Below are 20,104 nucleotides of genomic sequence, written 5' to 3' on the forward strand. Positions count from 1 at the left end.
CACTGTCAGTCTGACCTCTGATCTCTATAGTCTGGCATTCAACACCTGTCCATATAATAGAGCAGGGTACAGAAGAAGACACATATCAGTCACATTGGCAGGCTCACCACTTATGTCAGATCACGAGAAGCACAGATGCTGGGAATGACCATCAGGAAGGCAGGGTGGGACCCACTGCACCTTGTAAAGATGTCTAGCTTGAGCGCTAATGTCTATCAATGAGTCTCTTTTACTTTGAACATGATTTCTTGCCTTTATGCAACAAATGTGCTTGCTGTTGGAGAAGACAGAATTCTATGATGTTCTCCAAGACTCCCCCACATCCAATATATACTCCTTGTACAACTTCCCCCAGGAAGAGTGGATGACATTGGTAGATATGGTGGAATATTGTTCTATAATTGGTTACTAATCATAGAATCTTTAATCACAAGGAAGCTGATTCTAGTGAACCTAACCAGTAAGAAGTGAGATTGTGCAGAGAAGCCAAGTGGGGACTGCAGGTCAGTATTGGGGACTGCAGGTCAGTATTGGGGACTGCAGGTCAGTAGAGGAGACTTCAGGTCAACAGTGGGGACCGTAGGTCAGTAGTGGGGACTGTAGGTCAGTAGAGGGGACTGCAGGTCAGTAGTAGGGACATCAGGTCAGTAGAGGGGACCACAGTTCAGTAGAGGGGACTGCATGTCAGTAGAGAGGACCGAAGGTCAGTAGAGGGGGCTGCAGGTCAGTAGTGGAGACTGCAGGTGAGTAGAGGGGACTGCAGGTCAGTAGTGGGGACCACAGGTCAGTAGTGAGGACTGCAGGTCAGTAGAGGGACTGTAGGTCAGTAGAGGGGACCACAGGTCAGTAGAGGGAACCACGGATCAGTAGTGGGGACTGTGGGTCAGTAGTGGGGACCACAGGTCAGTAGTGGGGACCACAAGAGTATCGAACAGCCCTTGTTCAGCAGTCAAGAATAAAGCAGGGGTCTTAGCTCTGCAGCACACAGTGAATTTCTTATCAAGTGTCTATACTTAGAAAAAGACTCCCATGTTCCAGAAGGTAAGATGATCCAGAGATCACTGATTTCAGCCTAGTGGGGCTAAGCAGAGTCCAGGCTGTCAAACCACAGACTGTAAGCTTGTAAACGACTTAGGCTACAGTTTATGGGAATGTCACTAAGTATCAGAAAACAATGACACCCGTGAGTGAAAATATTATCAAGTATGTTGAAGAGATAAACTTAATGCTGAAATGTTTAGCCAAAGGCTCACTTGGGAAGAAGTACATACACCACGGCTAGAATAACGGAGAGGATCAGCAGGCCCTGGGCAAGAATGAGATCTTTAGTTCGAAGCTTTGCAGGAGCAAAGCCGGCTCCAGTCAGAGGAAGAGCAGCGGTTCCACTCAGCATCCCTTGTGAGCCTGTGCCAACTCAACAAGCAATGCAGCCTGGTAACTCCTGCCATGCCAGCTCCATCACATGAGCAGTCTGTGAGACAATCAACCCAGAACCAGGGCTGGGTTTGAGATCGTTCCTCTTCTATCAACAGGCCTAGTGTGGAAGCAAGCCACTGGCATTCCCAGTTCCCTAGTCTAAACCCACGCGACTCGTGAAAATCCTGTTCGCTGTCCCTGTGCTCATACCAAGAAGGAAACGGCTTCGTCCCCCAGGTGATTATCTTCCTCAAGGTCACAATGATCCACAAAGCAACCTCATCTCTTGCTTTGATTTTTATATTTTGTTTTTTATAAATTCTTCAAAAATAAAGTTGACTGCAAATTCTAGGAAAGGAGAGCATCTGAATACAACCTTGAACTTTCTACCTTTTCAAAAGAGATTATTGCAGAGCCTGAGAAGGGCTTTCCAATTATAAATCTAGCTAGATTCATACATTCAGAAACATTTCCATATCAACTCTTTATAGATTTAGATGAAAACAAAAACAAATAGAAAACTATTTTAAATTGGATGTTTTCAAACTGCCATCTGCTGGTTTCATCTAGGAATGGTACTCCAAGAAAACTCCGATTCAAATAGAAACAGTGAAGTACACATACAAACTGCCGTGTTTTCAAAGACAAAGCCATGCACTGAAGTATCATCGTCATCCTACAAAGTAATGGCGCCAAAGTTCCAAAGTGCCAGAAGGGAATTTCTTTGTGATCTCACGATTCAATGTGTTACTTCTCTGAAATAAGGGTTTGCTTATACTTCAGGATGCTGTCAGTCTGAGCTGTGTTTTCCTTTCACTGTTATTGCTAAGCACCTGCTCCGTGGCCCAGCCTTAGAAAGAATGAAAGATCTTCATAGATGTACCTATGTCCTCTCTTATTCCTGACTGATAACGTCTTTACTCTGTTTTCCTCGGTTGCTTCCTATCTTGCTGTACTGTGTGAGTATGTGTGTATACACATATGCATGCATGGATGCACGTGTGTATGCATGTGTTCACGTCTGTATGCTTGTGGTGGTGTCTCTGAATGTATGAGTGTGCTCACGGATGGGTGTGTCTCTGAATGTATGAGTGTGCTCACGGATGGGTGTGTCTCTGAATGTATGAGTGTGCTCACGGATGGGTGTGTCTCTGAATGTATGAGTGTGCTCACGGATGGGTGTGTCTCTGAATGTATGAGTGTGCTCACAGATGGGTGTGTCTCTGAATGTATGAGTGTGTTCACAGGTGGGTGTGTCTCTCAAACTCTTTTGAATCTTTACATGTAACAAAGCAGATATAAAGAAACTGAGTTTGAGTGAATGAATAAACTCATGATAAGGAAACTGAATTTAAAATGCAACTGAGCCTTAAGGCAGCAAGGCTGTCTGTCACCTTCTTTAAAGAAAGGTTGGTTTGCAGACAAATGCATGCAGGAAGAATCACAAAGACATGGTGAAGGGGTTAATGGTGTGGTTTGGGGATAGAATACTTGCCTTGAATGCTAGAGGCCTGGGTTTCAATTTCAAGCACTACAAAGGCAACCAAAACTAAAAAGAAACTGCATAAAAGGCCCATGGATGAAAGGGGCTCATTAGAGATGGGCTCCAGAGGCACACACTGTGACTGCTGCATTGAGAATATGACTAATCAGGTGACAACATGCCTGTGATGGTCACTCCGAAACAAAGCTTATCTTCAAGAGTATTTTCCTTACAAAGATCTTTATCACACTGCATGCATTTCACAAAAGCTCTGTCTTAGTTCTATTGCTGTGTGAAACATTATGACCAAAAGCAACTTGGGGACAACAAGGCTTATTTTGCTTACATTTTCATATCACAGTTCCTATCAGAGGACGTCTGGGCTGGAACTCATCAAGCGTGGCAAGAGTTTGGAGGCAGGAGCTGATGCAGAGGCCATGGAGGGTGCTGCTTACTGGCTCGTCCTCATGGCTTGCTCCTTCTGCTTTTTTTACAGCACCCAGGACCTCCAGCCCAGAGATGGCACTGCCCACAGTGAGCTAAGCAGTCACTGCCCTTGCAGGCCTGTCTACAGCCTGATCTTATGGTGGCAACTGATCAATTCAGAGTCCATCCTCATAGATGACTCTACCTGTGAGTAGTTGGCATAAAGCTAACCCAGACACCTCTAATACTCAAAAGATGATCTCTGACAGATTCATCCCTTATAGGTGGGGTTCCCCCCTCTGTTTTGGGGGCATTTGTATGCAAACAAAGACGTCTTGTCTATGGATAAGGCTGACAAATTCATCCCTTATAGATAGTGGCTACCCGCCCCCCACCCCGTCTTAGGGGGATTTGTTTGCATATAGACAAAAATGTCCTGTCTATGAGCCCATAATTCATCCTTTATAGATAGGGGTCTCCCCTTTTGGGGGGATTTGTATGCATACAAAGATGTCTTGTCTATGGGACGTCAGGCTGAACACAAATTCACTGATGCTTCACATACTCTTTCTACACTCAGTGTGAAGGTAATTTCCACGGCATTTTTAATAGCTCAGCACATGAGACAAAGTCTTATGGCTTCAGGCTATTCACTTGTGGTGTCATATCAGACCTCAAAATGGTTCAGGTGTTGAAAGCGGCTTTAAGTTTTGAATACAGGATGATCAGCTGTATGAGCTGTGGCACTAATGGCTTTCCTTAAAAAAAATCCTCTACAGGCAAAACTGGGGTACTTAACATTACATTCAAATGGCTTACCTAATGTCTTCATCTGTAACAATGAAAGCTTTGCAGAGGGGTTGAGATGTGTTGAGCCAAACAGCGGGGTTCTTTTCCACAGCTGCAGAAACCTGTCCTGTGATAGGTGCAGAACTTGTATGCAAAGCACTGGCCACAGCAGATAGAAGGGTCTCATCATTACTACCTGGACCGACTCCTGCAAGGAGAAAGCAACGCTGTTAAGAGGAGACTCCTGAGTGAGTGGGACTGCCACTACCCAAAATAGCCAGTACATTTCTGCTCGCTCAGGATCATACAAGTCAACCCACGAAAGCAGCAAAGAACAAGTCACATCCATGCACTAGCTACTGTACGCCAAAGAACTGAGACGAGACACTGACCAAACAATTAAGGACTTTAGACAAAACTTTAACTTTAAAATATATTTCTTAAAGCCCAAACTTTTGAAACGTTATGTTCGTTTTCTCAAAAAAGGTCAACTATTTATATAATTTAAGATCCTGTAAGATCACTATGCCATACTCATATCTGTTAACATAATCTGGATTGTTCCTTCCTATTTAGCTTTTAGTAACAGTCTCTTATCATCTAGGCTTATCATCTATATTCCGAGACATCAGGGAAGGTCAGTGGCAGCATGGCATGCCCAGAACTTAGTCATCACTCTCAAATGAGCAGAGACAGATTCCTCTCAGTAACCCAAGCAAAGCCTCACAATTGTGGGCTCTAGCCACAGCAAAACTGAAGTGATCCAACCAAAGGTCATTAAAGCAATGATGGCTAAGAACACACAAGTATGAGACAACGCCCAACTGTACACGTGGAAGATTTCTGAGAAATCCACACAAAGTCAATATTAAGGGCTGAAATTCTAGTACTTGAAAAATGCTGTAACTCTTGAGGAACGTATAACCACATAAGAGCAGCAGTCTATAGAAAAGCAGGAGAGCTTAAAGTTGTTATTTCAGTGCAAAAAGAGAAAGAAATTGCTGGGCTGAGATGCTGCTGTAAGCTAGAAACATGGAAACCCCTTTGTTCATCTGCAGGCAGTGCTGAAGCAGCACATGGGTTAAAGATCACAAGGCTAGCTGAGAGCCAAACATTTCACACAGAAGACAAAGAAAAGTTAAGGCTGACATAGTATCCAGAAGTATTGTTATGACACATGTCTGCCATGCATGTTTTCCCTCGCTTTATAGCATCAGCCATTCATCAAAGCACATGGTCCCCCAAAGCAAAGGCCTGCTAGTATTAGTCAATTACAAATGCACACTAAGTACAGTGCCTGGTATACAGTAGGGACTTAGCAAATATCTATTAACTCATTGTAGATGATACCTTGAAGACCTTTAGGTAGCTCCATGGTTTTTATAATTTGCTCTGTTACATCTGATGCGCTAAGTCCTTGTAGCCTCTTCTCCCAGAAAAGCTGTAAGGCAAAAACACCACTGTTAACATGCACTTCTGAGACAAGGGAGCAGCACAGCTGGCATGCTGCTGAGTAATGGCGTCAGTTCAACCGTATCCTACCGCGCTCTGACTCTTTCTTCAGAGCATGCTAGATAAAATGCCAAACAAGAATTCTTACAACACATGATAACTCCTTCAGATGACATTACTCAAAAAGTGTTTTGATTTTCCAAACTCAATTGCTTCAATATTATAGACTGTTGTGTTTTATAAATTATACATAATTGCTCATAAGGTATAATTTGAATTTTTAAAGATTTATTTAGCATAAAATCCCAATGTTAAAATTTATCAAAGAAAGAAAAAATAATAACCAATATCTTTACGAAAACATGGTTTTTCTAAGACATTTATATGTTTAGCCTTTCAGTACACTTTAGGGAGTAAATACTATATTTACTGTTGATAGAAAGTTTTCCAAAGCATCTTAATACCAGTGATGAATCACTTTCTCTCTGTTGCACAGTCCCTGGATCACTCACTCACTCAGTGGTTCCTGCCTCAGGGAGCTATAGAGGCGTACATTTAGCTCTCAAACAGCAATGAACACTTTTACTTTATGTGCTTTTCAGATGCAGTCTTTCTTTCTCCCAGACAACTATCCTGGCTCGCTGAGTGTGTGCTTCATGCAGCATCTTCTCAGAGTCCCTACAATGCACTATCTCTGTCTGGTGCACAATCAACAATGGTTCTACTCCTGTTTCTTTATAACCTACATCTTATTTACTGTTGACAAGGAAAAACAAAGGCTTCTCTAGAACTCTCCTCCTTCCTTTAATCCTAGCTAAGAGGACCTGTTGCAGAGGTGGTACTGAGACAATCTGTAATGAGTAACCAGGGAAGCGACAGAACTGAGCTTGAGGAAGACACATGAGCTAGCGTCTGTGACATAAAGAGCCTTGGTCATGTTTTACCCCTTCCAAAGCTTTGATTCTCCTTTACAGATGAGGGAGTGATGGCTGCCACACAGGACAGCTGTGCAGAGTGAGGTGACACAGGTCAAGCGCCTACCATACAGTAGTCATAAACTTACTGTACTTACTTTCAGCAGGTTTCAGCTACTTTTAGAGCCCTGTGGAGCTTAATGTGTAAAGTATCAGATAACCAGCCATCAGACACATAAGAAGATATGGTAGTATAATTCTCCTGTGGCAGAATAATAGTATGTTGCACTTATAACCTCAAACCTATCACCAAGAATAATTTCCAACAAAGTACTCCAAAGACTTTAGTAGATATAACTAATATAGTTACATGTATTACCTCTTTCTGCAAAGTAATATCAATAAGTAGCCAATATAAGTAGGTCAATCAATACTAGGAAGATGGAGGTATGTTAATTAAGAGCTCAGTGTAAGTATGGTGATTATCAAAGCATCCTGAGAAATCCTTTCTGCATTCTGTTTACTTCCTGGTAGTAAAATATTATCTTTGTTTTGAATATCACAGCTATTATTTTTAATAATGAAGGGAAATAAAATCCAGTTAAATGTCTAATTAATATATGCAGAATTCAGAGCTGGGACAATGCCTGACAGTCAAGTGCTTGCCTTGCAATAGTAAGGTCCTGAGCAATCCCAAAAGTCAAAATAAAGTCCCAAGCAGGGGGCACAGTCCAGGCAGGGGGCACAGTCCTGGCAGGGGGCACAGTCCAGGCAGGGGGCACAGTCCTGGCAGGGGGCACAGGACTGGAATCCCAGCACTGTGGCAGAAGAGAGAGCCAGATCCCTGGGGCTTGCTGCCAAGCCAGCCAGCTTAGCCTAACTGCTGAGACAGACCATAAAGATAGAAAATCTGTCTCAAAGAAGGTGGATGGTATTCATGAGGGTAACAGCTGAGGTTGTTGTCACACACACACAATATAGATGCAGAACCCAAAGTTATGTGTGTTTATGTTATATACATGGCTATGTATGTACACATGTAGGCATCCCACTGTTTTGCAAGTTCATATTCATTGTTCAGCTTGCTACAGAAAACTGCTATGTATTAGACATGTGCAAACATCTTGCAATTTTCTAAACAAACAGTAACAATTTACATAGTGGTCACATCAGAGTAGATGTTATAACTAACCTAGGTATAACCTAAAAGATAGAGGATGATGTGGAATAATACGATGGCACAATTACACAGGAGGCTTCAGCATCTTTTGGGTCTGGATATCAGTAAGTGGCCCTAGAACCAAGCTCATGAGAAAGAAATGACTTTATACTATGACTTAATTTGTAAAAACAAAACAAAAGTACCAAAACCTAAAAGTATGGGGATTATGGGTGGGTATGATTGCCACTAGTTTACATGAAAACTCTATTTCCAGAATTAAAAGATGATTTTGAACATATCAACTTCAATGTTTAACTTTAAAAGTTGTTAATCAGAAGAAAAATATACAAAGAGTTAGAAGACAATCATATAAAATATCAGATTGAAACATGGGTACATAGCTGTAGATTTTTGTCAGTCATTGCCACTGCAGACAGCTCTCACTAGCCTCAGTTTACAACTCTGTCCTAGGAAAAGAACACAGGAGGGAAAGTCTTTTGCCTAAATGTTTATCAGGTTCTTCTTGAGGCCCAGGTGTTTACCAGGATTAGATTACATCCATCTGGAAGTCTTCCCCAGCCAGCTCATGTCCAATGACAATAACAGACCAAGTGCAAGTCTTTCTGAATGTGAAGTGGCCTAGCTTCCTCTCTGTGCTGTGATAAATTCACTGGCAAAAGCAGCTTGAAGGGAGAGTTATTTAGCCTATAATTCCAAGTCACAGTCCCTCATTTCAGGAAGAGTCAAGGCAGGGACATGAAGCAGTTAGACAGAAGGCAGACCCCCCCCCCCCCACACACACACACACTGAAGAACAGAGAGGGGTGAATGCATGTATACCCATGTGATTCAGCTTGCCTTCTCCACTCTTAATATAGTGCAGGCCCACCAAGCCGAGGGAATGGTGCTGCCCACGATGAGCTGCATTGTCCCACATCAGTTAACACAATCAAAGCAACCCGCCACAGATATGTGCACAAAAGGATCTAGAAAACCAGATTAAATCACTGTTCCTGAAGACTCTCTTCCCCAATGAATCTACATTGTTTCACATCAACAACACTATCACAGGAGCCCATTTTACCACAGCTACTTAACATGAAAATGATATTTTACCTGCCTAATTCAATTATGTCCTAAATTCAGTTTTGCTGCCTGTTCTGACACCAAATGTCCAATAAATATAATACTTAAGAGAAACATTGATTTAAAACATGGATCAAGTCCCAAAATCAATGCACTATCACCTTGGGTTACTACATATGTTTCTAATCCTTACCAACAAAATCCTCTAACTGTCTCTAAGCTCTTCTTATCACCATCCAGAATACTAGAAAGAAATCAGAACGCTCCCACAGGAACACTGTCTTCTATTGCCAACAGCCTCAGCAATGGCCTGTCTAGTAAACCAACTAGCTGTTGGAGAAACATCGGATGGGAGTAAGCATCATGGAAAACCCCAAAGTACCTAAATGGTCCTCAATGGGCAATGCTATCTTTGGGGAAAGCATTTTAGTCATGGCCAGGTCTGTGTCTCACTGTGCCATCTTCTCTCTCTGTTCTTGGTTTGGTACACACATTTGAGCATTAGTGAGGCACAGCTGCCTGCACTTTACCTACCCTGGCCTCCCAGAAGGGCAAACATTATGGTATGTACAAAAGCTATTGCTTTCGTGAGATGTGCCACCAAGTAAGTTTACTGAAAGTAAAACTAATTTAAAATCCAGCTGTAGAGTTTTTGCTTCTTAACTGCTGAGGTTTGGTTTGGCTTGAACTGTGGTTAGTTTGTCTTCTGAAGAGCATCAAGAAGATGAGGAAGAAACAGGGACCACAAGAAAAGTCACAAGCACGCAATTCTGGAGCTCCAGAAACTGAGTTGCTAGAATGTTTATCATCATACCCCTCCATCATTCCGAGTGCATAACTCATACTCGCAACAGACTGGTACTCTTTGAGAAAGTCAGATGTGGTGAGCAGATGAGTCCTGAATGAATGAGCACCGACATGAGCATGACCATGTCAACAACTCCAGCATCTCAGATCCCTGGAAATGTCAAGGCTTTCCCTGGGCAGGGGCAGGGGAATGGCAAGGCCTTCCACTGGTTCAAGTACCAATGTTGACAGTGTTTGCAGAAAGGACCAACCAGAGCTTCATCTGTTCAGATGCCTGCAGCCTAACACTGCTAAACAGATCCCCCTATACACACACACACACACACACACACACACACACACACACACACACCAAGATTAGCTAACCCACCTCCTCATTCAGATGTATATGATAAACACTGAATTTCTAGGCTGCTGGTGTTTCCATCAGAGTATACACGTGCACACATGTACACACACACACGCACCTTATGCCAGCCTTTCTGTAAAAGTCTGTTGATTTTGTCCTGGTTGCCCCAAATAGGTGAGTCCCAAAGCTGTGCAGATTGCAGCATATAGGGGGGTTTACAAGGAAAAGGTAATTCGAGAAGCAAGCCCAGCTCAGTAAGTATTCTTTGAACACCCATCCCATGCACTGCATTTCGATGAGTACTGGGTGTTCATGTACTGTCAAAGAAGCTCTGTTTGGTGAAAATAAACAAACCAAGGGTGACCCCAGAGACTGTAATCATGCTGACAAAAATATTAACCTCAACATTAGAGAAGGATTTTAAGAGGTAGCTCTAGAAAATGTACAGGAATGACCTATAGGCAAACAGAAATAGAGAGCAATGTCTACCCAAGGAAACAGCGAGCAGTAACCAGCACTGCTCACTAGTTTTACACAGAGCAGCCAGGGTAGGTTATTCCAGATCTAGGTCCTAAAGCCAAACCCTCAGCAACTTCATCTCCATAGCACTGTTTCAGTAACTATTGTTGCAGGTGATTCCCCTGTGCGTAAGAAGCCTGGCTTGAGTTGTGGTGAGAATGGCAGTATCCAAGAGGGCGATCTGCTGTCAACACCACACTTTAGCCCCAACTATGCCTGGGGACGGAAAAAGCACAAGTTATTCTCATACCTCAAACTAGAGGGCAATAGTGTTCCCCTCCCATTTTATTTCACTCTAGAATAAGTAGTCAAAACTCTAGTGACTGTTTATGGGTAGAGAAAGGGCTCGTCCAAAGTTCAGCTGAGGCAGTACAGATATACTCAGTCATGGGATCTCAATGGCAACAAGTGACACCGACCACTTAGCTAGCCACAAGCCCAGCCCTCTGCCAAATGATTTGTTATAAGATTTAGTCAGTGCTCGCTGCACCATTTTGAAAAACATCTATAAATTCACATTTACAGATAAAAACACTGAAGCCTGGGGCAGCTGAACAGGGAGTGAGAATACAAATCAGGTTAGGATAACTACCCAGTGCTGCTCCACACCACAGCAGGAGAGAGTGTGCAGTGCATGACTCTCTCCACTGGACCAGACAGCACAAGCCCTGGACTCTTCAACGTGACATCCATCTTGGATGTCAGATTACTCTATCTTTACCCGTTAAGAAAACTACTGAGCTAGTCTGAAACTACTTAAAATATAGGATCCATTTATGGGACCTACAGACAAATACTCTGCAAGTCATGTCTGGTGTCTGCCCTCTCTGTTTGCAGAATAAAGAGGACCGGTAAGCAATACCTTTAGCTAAAACTGGTGTAGAGTCGCAGGGAGATATTAAACTGTTCTTTGGATAGTTCACGTGATTTTTGAAGTATTAATTATAGACTGAAAATAAGCTTTCTTAGGTAGGCCCAGTTGCAAATGCCAATCATCTAAGTCAACAGAATTTTCAGAGGATGAAAATTTTAAAATGAGACAATTCCTTTAAGAAAATATTTCCAGGAACACAAGGCTGACAATGTATATGAACAAGTATTTCACGAAACAAATGGAGAGAAAGGGTGCTTCCTGAGCACATGTAACTGAGAGCTTCCAGTTTCCTTCTGTAAGAATACTGTTCTAAACTACCTGTACCAACACCTATTTCTCATATCCATGGCTCAAAGTATCTGTGCCAAATAGACCATCATTATTTATATCTACAATTATACCCAATTTGAAAACTATTAGTATCTTTACAGTGTTGAAAATTCACATGGCATAAAAATATCTTCCATATTTACTCAGGACCTCATCTAGACAGTCACCTGGGAAGATAGAAATACTTAACTCTGAATGGCATAGTGAGACTCAGACCAACCTATATTCTAAGCCTTGGTTTTCCAATAACTTATGAGTTTGGTGGCTATTCCTCTATAAGTATCAGTTTCCTTCCCTATGAAATATAACAATAAAAACCATTACAAATGGTTATAGAAACTTAATGAGGTTTTCTAAACACCTGAACAAATCCAGTACAAGACTACAAAATAGAGTTCACTAGTATGCCTTAGAGCAAATGTGGATCAAAGACTAGCAGTCTGTCATTAAAAAAAAAATCTCAAGGTAGAAAGGAACAAGACAAAAATTAATTTTGAAGGACATTAACAATTATCATGTGCTTAAGCATCTGCCCTTCCCTCCCAAATTTTCTGTAGAGGATTTCTTGCTACTTCAAGTATCTTCTCTTTCTCCTTCCCCTCCTCCCTCCCCCCTCCCCCCTCCCCCTCCCCCTCCCCCCCCCCCTCTCTCTCCAACATCCTTCCACTTGGACTCGGTCTGTGTCGATTGCAAATGCTTTCAGAAGCAGTACCAGAGACACCATCTGAGAGACTAGAGAAACATGAAAACAGGAAGCCAGCCCCCTTTTTAAAAACAACAAAGAATTCCTAGGCACCAAGAGCACATCCTCAAGCCAGGTCCAGGGCTCTTCCTTCTATAGGAGCTACCCCAAGCACAGGGGTCCCTGCACTGCACACAGGGCCTTCTGCAAGTGTGCACAAAGCTGGTGGAAGGTGGTATAGGGCAGTGGTGAATAGAGTGGGCAGCCCCACTTTGTGGTGTGCTGTAACATAATCTCATCTCACAAGTTTTCAAAAAGACAATAGAAAATCTGTCTGGACTTATGCAGTAACCCTCACCCCACACACACACACACACACACACACACACACACACACACACACACACACACACACATCAGGTTCCTTGCTAAAATAGCAGAAGAGGTTTCTTCCCTGTAATTCCACATTGGGAGGAACACTGAAAAGGGGCCCCTTCCAAGGCTACGCACAGCTGAGCCATGTGAGTAGAAAGGGGAAAGCCTAGGGTATATGCATTAGGCAGAGACATATTTTGGTTGTTAGAAATGGGATGGTGCCATAGGCACCAAGGGCTGTAGACTAACCATGCTGCTAAACACCATGGTAGCTGTTGGAGCACCCAGACTTGGGAAGCCCTGGTTAGACACTTGCGGCTGGTCAGAGCTTTGCTTTGCAAACTTCTTGGTTATTGCAGTATAAACACTGTACTGTGCCCCCCCCTAGCAGCCTAGCAATGGTCAAAATGAACGAAAGCTTATAAAAGATCTGAGTCCTTTTCTCTTTCAAGGCCAGTGGATGGCATAGGCAGCTTTTAACCAAGAGTCCCCAAACTGTAATTTCTTGTTATTTTTAGTCTGTCTGTTTCTACTCTGATGAAGGCAAAGCCCTCAGACAAACCTCAGGAGAGCTGGGCTTGTGTCTGGAATGGCAGGCAAGAGAGACAGGGGAAGAGATGGGATGTGTGCTGAAGTCACCAACAGGTTTGAACAGAGAGGCCCTCCCCAGACACAAGCGTCTTCAGCAGGGTTTTCCAAGCGGGCTTCCTGACAGTTACGGTGGCTCTTTGGTAGCCTTTTCTGCTTCGAGCACCAGGCCATTTCTAACAACGTAAAAGTGTAGAAACTAGCCAGACATCCCTGTGTGTCAGAGGAAGAGGAAGAAACAAATTGGTTTAGGATAAAAATTTCTGGTCCAGAGAGAGCATAGAGCAGAAAAGTATTTACCACAAGAGAACCCAGATCTCAGAACAGAGATAGCAAGAACAGCCTGGAGCCCCAACACTGCAGGGAGCCCCCACCCCAGCTCTCTCTTTCAGGGCCTGTAAAACCCACATAAGCACCTGAGCTGGCTGCCTCTTCGAGCACTGCCAGAAAACTAGACATCAGGGAGCCCATCAGCGTGAGTAACGGGACAGAGCTGAAGGATGCTTGTGGACCTCTTGTTCATTTTCCTTGATTTTGGAAGGTTTTGTCTTAGTGGTCTTTTGCTCATTTGTTTAGATTTTATCTTTTGTGTTTCTTGTGGATTTTTTGTGTTTGTTTTTATTTCCTGTTGTTTTGAGGGTTGTTTTCTTTTGGTTTGTGTTTTTCTTTTGTCAGAGAGAGGGGGAGGGAGGGAGGGAGGGAGGAAAGGAGAGAGGGAGGAAGAGAGAGAGAGAGAGAGAGAGAGAGAGAACACATGAAGTTGGGTGACTAGGGGTGAGGACCTGAGGGGACTCTGAGGAGGGAAGACAAAATATAATCAAAATATAGTGTACAAAACATTTAATACAAATATTTTTAAAAATTGAAGTTCATTCAATTTCTAACTAAAATCATGGCTAGAAAGAGCAATTTTAACTATTAACAATTCAAACACACTGTATTACGTGATGTTCTGAGAAGATAGAACCATTCTAAGATTATTTATTTTATAAGATGTAGAGTTCAAAATGTCTGAAACATTTAAAGCTATGACACATCTACCAGAATGCAGACAGACACGCAGATCTTAGAAGGAGCTCTCAACCCACAGCACATCAGAGCATGGTACTGCAGAGCTGTCTCACAGACTACTGTGAAGGCCAGATTCCATCGGTGACTTCTATCAGTGCTCAAGTACAGACATAGTAACAAAGCACAACACACAAGCTGGTCTTGAACACACAAATTCTTAATCTTTAGTGTACAGCCATCAGTAGCCTGGGTTCCTATAACTAAAAGCGCACAGGAGAGCATCCCTTCAAATCCAGCCATGCAAAAGAGTGAAACTTATTTTGACCCTCATAGAACATCTGAAAATGCATTTTCCCTTTTGAAAATACATTCTCCATTGGAATAAAAATTAACTCAACACTCAGAAACATGCTAAACTTCAGGAATAAAACTCAGCAAGGACTTTTAAAACTATCTGAAAACTATTTCTTTCTGCTTACTTTCAACATCGTGAGCTAGATGTTAGCGCATAAGTCATGAGCCTGCACGCCTTGGTCCCAGGCTCACTGGAGGTGCCTGGCACTGAGACCTGCAGTGTCCTGCTCCTGTGCCAAGCCCACTCTACACCCTGCCCTGGTCTGCCCTGGTCCTTCTGCTGCCTCGACCACTGCCCGGTTCACCTCATCTCACTTCCACTCCCTGGGCTCCTTCCCTTAAGGGTAGAAGCTCACTTGAACTGAGAGTACCGGAAACACATCCTCATCCACGCCTCTGCTCTCTCAAACCGCCTCTTTACTCCCCAAGAGAAGGTCTTCTGTCCTGACCTGACATTCTTTCCTTTCTTCCTAATCCAGGCTTTGCTCTCCCTGCTATTGTATTAGCACTGGCTTGGCTTGAGATCACAGAACCTTGTAATTCTAAATGAAATTCTTGTCTCAAGATGCCTCTGCCCAACTCCACTATCATCTTTACCTGCTGTCAGGGGACTTAGAAAAGTCTGCCTTTAGGATGTTGTCTGCATGCTCCAGTATTCGCTGCTCTGTAACCAGCGCATTAAAACCCCATTTTCAAAGGGGAAAAAAAAAAGACTGTAAGTTGTATTCCAATAAAATACCAAAATCCCCAGGAAATATAAATTTCACAGTACATGAGGAGAAAAGTGCTAATGCTTTATCAAATAGAGGAAACAAGTTATTAAAAACAAAAAACTCTTCCCTTTTTAATAGTTTTAGCCTGTAATCTTTAACTTGGTCAAGCATATGATGTTACCACACAGTTGCTCACATAGCAACATGCAATACAGCCCAGATGCTGTTACACAGGGGCATGCAAAGATCCATGGAAAGAGGGCTAGTTTGGCAGCTAACGTATTTTATCCTGATGCAGCATTAAACATATGTATTATTTTAGGAAAATTCTCTCTTAAACGTATTTTCAGTAGTACAAACAAACACTAATGATTGTTACTTTTATCACAGATTATCGAAACATTGAAAACTATAAGGAAGTTTTTTGATATTACAAATTTTTAGCAACTTGCTCAGAATTTTTAAATAATGTTACTTATAAAATTCATTTATATAAGCTCATTTTATAAGGCATTTACTGAGTATGATCAGAGAATAAAGAAACCTGAAACTAGGAGTGTAGCTTAGTAGTAGACTATTCTTCGGGACTGAGTACGTGGTTCACTAGTAGAACACCTTCCAGGACTGAGTGTTTAACTCAAAGGTAGAATACTCCAGGACTGCTTAAGTAGTTTGGTGATAGAATGCTTGTCTTGAACCTACAAAACTCTTGAGTTTCCATCCAACAAAATAAAGGAGAAAAAAAATAAAAAGGTCTTGTCACAAACTTATAGACTAAAGCAAAACCCAGATAAGGTGCACTTTCATTTACTGACTTTTGAAAAGCTAAACACATAGGATGTTAAATTAGGCTTATGTGGGCAAATGATGCTTCTATCTAGAAGGAATTCACTGTCCAGTGGGATTTACAGTCAAATTGCTCTATTTAAAATCAGGTCCAGGTGCTGGAGAGATGGCTCAGTGGTTGAGAGCACTGACTGCTCTTCCAGAGGCCTGAGTTCAATTCCCAGCAACCACATGGTGGCTCACAACCATCTGTAATGGGATCTAACACCCTCTTCCAGTGTGTCTCAAGACAGTAACAGTGTACTCATATACATAAAATAAATAAATAAATCTTAAAAAAATAAATAAAATTAAAAAATCAGTTCCATTTAACATCTGAGCTGCCTAGTTATAGCCAGCTAAGGCAACTTAAACACCATGACCTGCAAAGACTGAAAGACAAACATAAGCCACCCCATATTTTCTCATGGTGTCCCAGGAAAAAGGGAGTAGATAATGATGAGAAACTTATGGTACAAAGTGAAGCTTTATTTATGTAGCTGCAAATGTATATATATCTGTCTGTTTGTCTTTGTTATATATGTCTGTTGGGGGGGGGTCTCATGTTAAAGCTTAATAACAATAACAATTTGGTCTAAAAACAGACTTTGGAACAAAAATGAAAAGAAATGTCAGGGTCAATAAAGATCAAAGAATAATAACGACTTGCTACAGTTATTCTCTGAATTTTGCCAAGAAGACTACAGTCTACATACACACGGCACCATATAGTCATGACATGTCTGAAAGACTGGACTCATCCTAAGTTGTGTATGAAAGGAGACCCTCATCCACAGTGCTAACGTGTCCTAAGTGCTGTTCCCACCAGGTTTAACTCACAGTACAGAAGGAAAAAGAGGAAGAGTAGAAGGAAGAACAAGACAAAGATCATCTTGACCCAGAGCAGCAGGACTCCACAGCTTGCTGCTGTGTATCAAGAGTCTTAGGAAGCTGATCCCCATGAAACACTCGGAGGCACAGTGGAGAAACCCGAGCTCCACAGCCCTTGTCCACCTATGTAAGCGTTTCCTCTACAGCAAGGCTGGCAAAGCAGAGCAATAGGCAAATCGTCCATCATGTTATGTCAGTTGGATGTCCTTACACTGAGACATAAATCTACTTTATATCAAACACAAGGCCAGTTCTTGGTGGATGGTAGATCTAAATGTAATGCCAGCTTTCAGAAGATAGCCCAAAGGATGACACTGATAACTATCACATAAACAAACAGGTCTTAAGAAGAAAAATTGGTGACTGGAGCTTAACAAATAAACACTGTGTAACAGCTACCAGATGGAAGACAGGGTATCATCGGCATGCAGAAGGTCTCTTACCTTGTTAGTCTCAGCTCACCAAAAAGTTTCTTAAAAATATGAGCACATATTTTTCAAAAGAAGATCTTAAGAGAATAAGAGGATAATCTACAAACTTGAAGCAAATATTAGGGTTTATATCCAAATATGTATAAAGAACTCTTTGAATCAATAATCATCTATTATAGTGATGAATAAAAACTTGTAGAGGTGTCAATGAGATAGCTCATTGCTTGCTACCAAGCTAATAGTGACCTAAATTCAATCCCTAAATCTACACACAATAATAAGTAATAAACAAATTAGAAGCCTTGAAGAAGTACTGAATCAGAAAGTATTGTCCAGATGGTCAGACCACAAAATTGGTTATTAGTGCCACTACTCACCAAGAAAATGTGTGTTAGAACCATAAAAATTACCACTCAATATACACTGAAATATTTACAATTCTGAGGACTCACACCAAGTGCCAACAAACTTGCCATGAACTGCACCCTTCTGATGGATGTGTAGGTGTGTATACAGCCACCAAGAAAACTGCTCAGTGGCGTCTTATACAGCTCAACACACATGCGCTCTATGGCCCAAGAGCTCCACTCTGGTTTAAACCGGAACTTAGTACATGGTAGAGCATTCCCTTGAAGCAACATAAGAACCACCAGTAAAAGAAAAGGAAAGGAACGACAAAATGAAGACTGTAAAGGCACAAACATGGGCAAATCAGAGAAAAGTCAGAGAAGCCAACTTCCACGTAGATTAAAACCTTAAGGGATTCAAGAGAGAAGGAAATTCTGAAAGACTGAAGAAATGTTCCCCAACAAAGGGCAGAAAGCATCTGTCTCTACATGCCCAGGCTGAGTGAAAAGACCTGAGAAACGCACTGGGCATTCCTCTTTGTTTTGCATTGGAAACAGGAAGAGTCTTAGCATACAGCCCAACCTGGTCTTAGATTCTCTATCTCCTGCATCAGCATGCTGAGTGCTAGGATCACAGGGATGCAGGGCCATGCCAGTCTGTGGCCATCTCTCCAACTCTCACATATAAAATACATATGTCTGACATATGTATATATACTTTTTGAATGAATTCCTTAACATCATATACAAAACAGTCAGAAAAGCAGGCAGGCTGTGAGAGCACATGCTGGCCTTTTCACCAGAAACCCTGAAGGCGGAGACAGGGAAGCAAAGCCAAGGAAAGGAAATTTTTTTCTAGACACCAGCAGAAAAATTAATATGTCCAAATAAAATACAGTCAGTTCTAATATGCAAGTTTTCAAAAACTTCATCTTTCACCATATATTTTGACAAGCTCCTGGAGGCTTAATTACTAACTGAAGAAGGAGCATCCTCAGATAAAGATGGGGATGCAGAAACCAACTCAGCAGAGGCAAGCCAAGGGCTCCAGCTGCACAGCAAATCTCAGGAACTAACACAGCCTCAGCAGAGGCAAGGACAACTCCAAAAAACCCAACAAGAAACAGAAAACATTATCAGTAGGGACGTGGCAGATGTTCTCAAGATTATAGTTATGTAGAACGTCTAGCCTACCACTGCAGTATGTGGCTTGCTCTCAAGATTATAGTTATGTAGAAAGTCTAGCCTACCACTGCGGTATGTGGCTTGCCCGTGAATGCTGTGGTCCTAAAGACAAAACATGGCTATTAACTAGGACAACTGTGTCCCTCACATTGTGATGCAGCCGGCAGAGCAGCAGAGGGAGCAAGCAGCATCAGTCTACACCTGGAAGAGTGCAAACAACAGCACACAGAAGTAACCATGAGAGCTCCCAGGAGTCTAGCATAGTTGACTTTTAAACTCTTTATTATTTCTAACTATTTTGCAAATATACTATGTATGGCCTTGTGTTCTTAAAACTGGTCAAAAATATAAAAATATTTTCCCACAAAATGTAAAAAGAAAAAAAGAATATTGGAAATAATTCTAGAACATTTAAAGTAATAATTGAAGGTCTGGATTTAGGTTCTTTAATCGTTAAAAGAAAAACTAAAGAACCTGTAATAAGCTGTAAAATGTAGTTTCACGTTTGTTAAAAATGAGAACAGATAAATATACATAGATAATTTAGACACAGAACAGAAACTGACTGTGATGTCACACTTGTAGGTTATCCTGACCCATTCTAGAATCTTCTTCACATTCATACAAAAAAACTTGACTTTTGGTTTGATACATTTTTAAATTCTTCTTATCCATTATCTTGTAATATTATAAATCATATTACACATTTTAACACATTTTAACAACTACAATAAATCCCATTTATTAGTGTTTTATTCTGTCCTGGGATGCTATCTAGCAGATGAACATACCATGGCGACATTTCCATCAGAAGCTATTATCAACAATATGATAACGGACCTAGTGCTTAAGTATATCAGTCTAAAATATTTAAGTCAGGGATCTGTTTTTGCGATTCAATTTATTACATTATTATGATTATAATTTGTGGCCATTACTATTCAATCCAAAACTATGTATGTCTTAAAATTATTCACAAAATAAAGGCGAAACAAATAAACGTTATCTGTGAGAAAATAGTAATATATACATATAGGATTAATCATGAAGGCACCCGCTGTCAAGTGCTTTACTGTTAAACACGGGGCTAACCAT

General features: G+C 41.6%; 1 protein-coding gene across 2 annotated transcripts in view; it reads right to left on the bottom strand.

The window, feature by feature from the left end:
- The window catches only part of Mbd2 (methyl-CpG binding domain protein 2), a 61,254-nt gene that overhangs the window by 4,994 nt on the left and 36,156 nt on the right, over positions 1-20,104 (bottom strand). The window contains exons 4-5 of one of the 2 annotated variants that reach the window (XM_034518050.2): positions 5,465-5,555; positions 4,145-4,322 (exon numbers count right to left, since the gene is read on the bottom strand). In XM_034518050.2, the coding sequence (XP_034373941.1) occupies positions 4,145-4,322; positions 5,465-5,555 (269 nt within the window). Of the gene's footprint in view, positions 1-4,144; positions 4,323-5,464; positions 5,556-20,104 lie in introns of those variants that run through there. The other variant, XR_013103630.1, reaches the window with a different exon arrangement.

The sequence above is a fragment of the Arvicanthis niloticus genome, chromosome 14, assembly GCF_011762505.2.
Source record: "Arvicanthis niloticus isolate mArvNil1 chromosome 14, mArvNil1.pat.X, whole genome shotgun sequence".
NCBI classification, from domain to species: Eukaryota; Metazoa; Chordata; class Mammalia; order Rodentia; family Muridae; genus Arvicanthis; species Arvicanthis niloticus.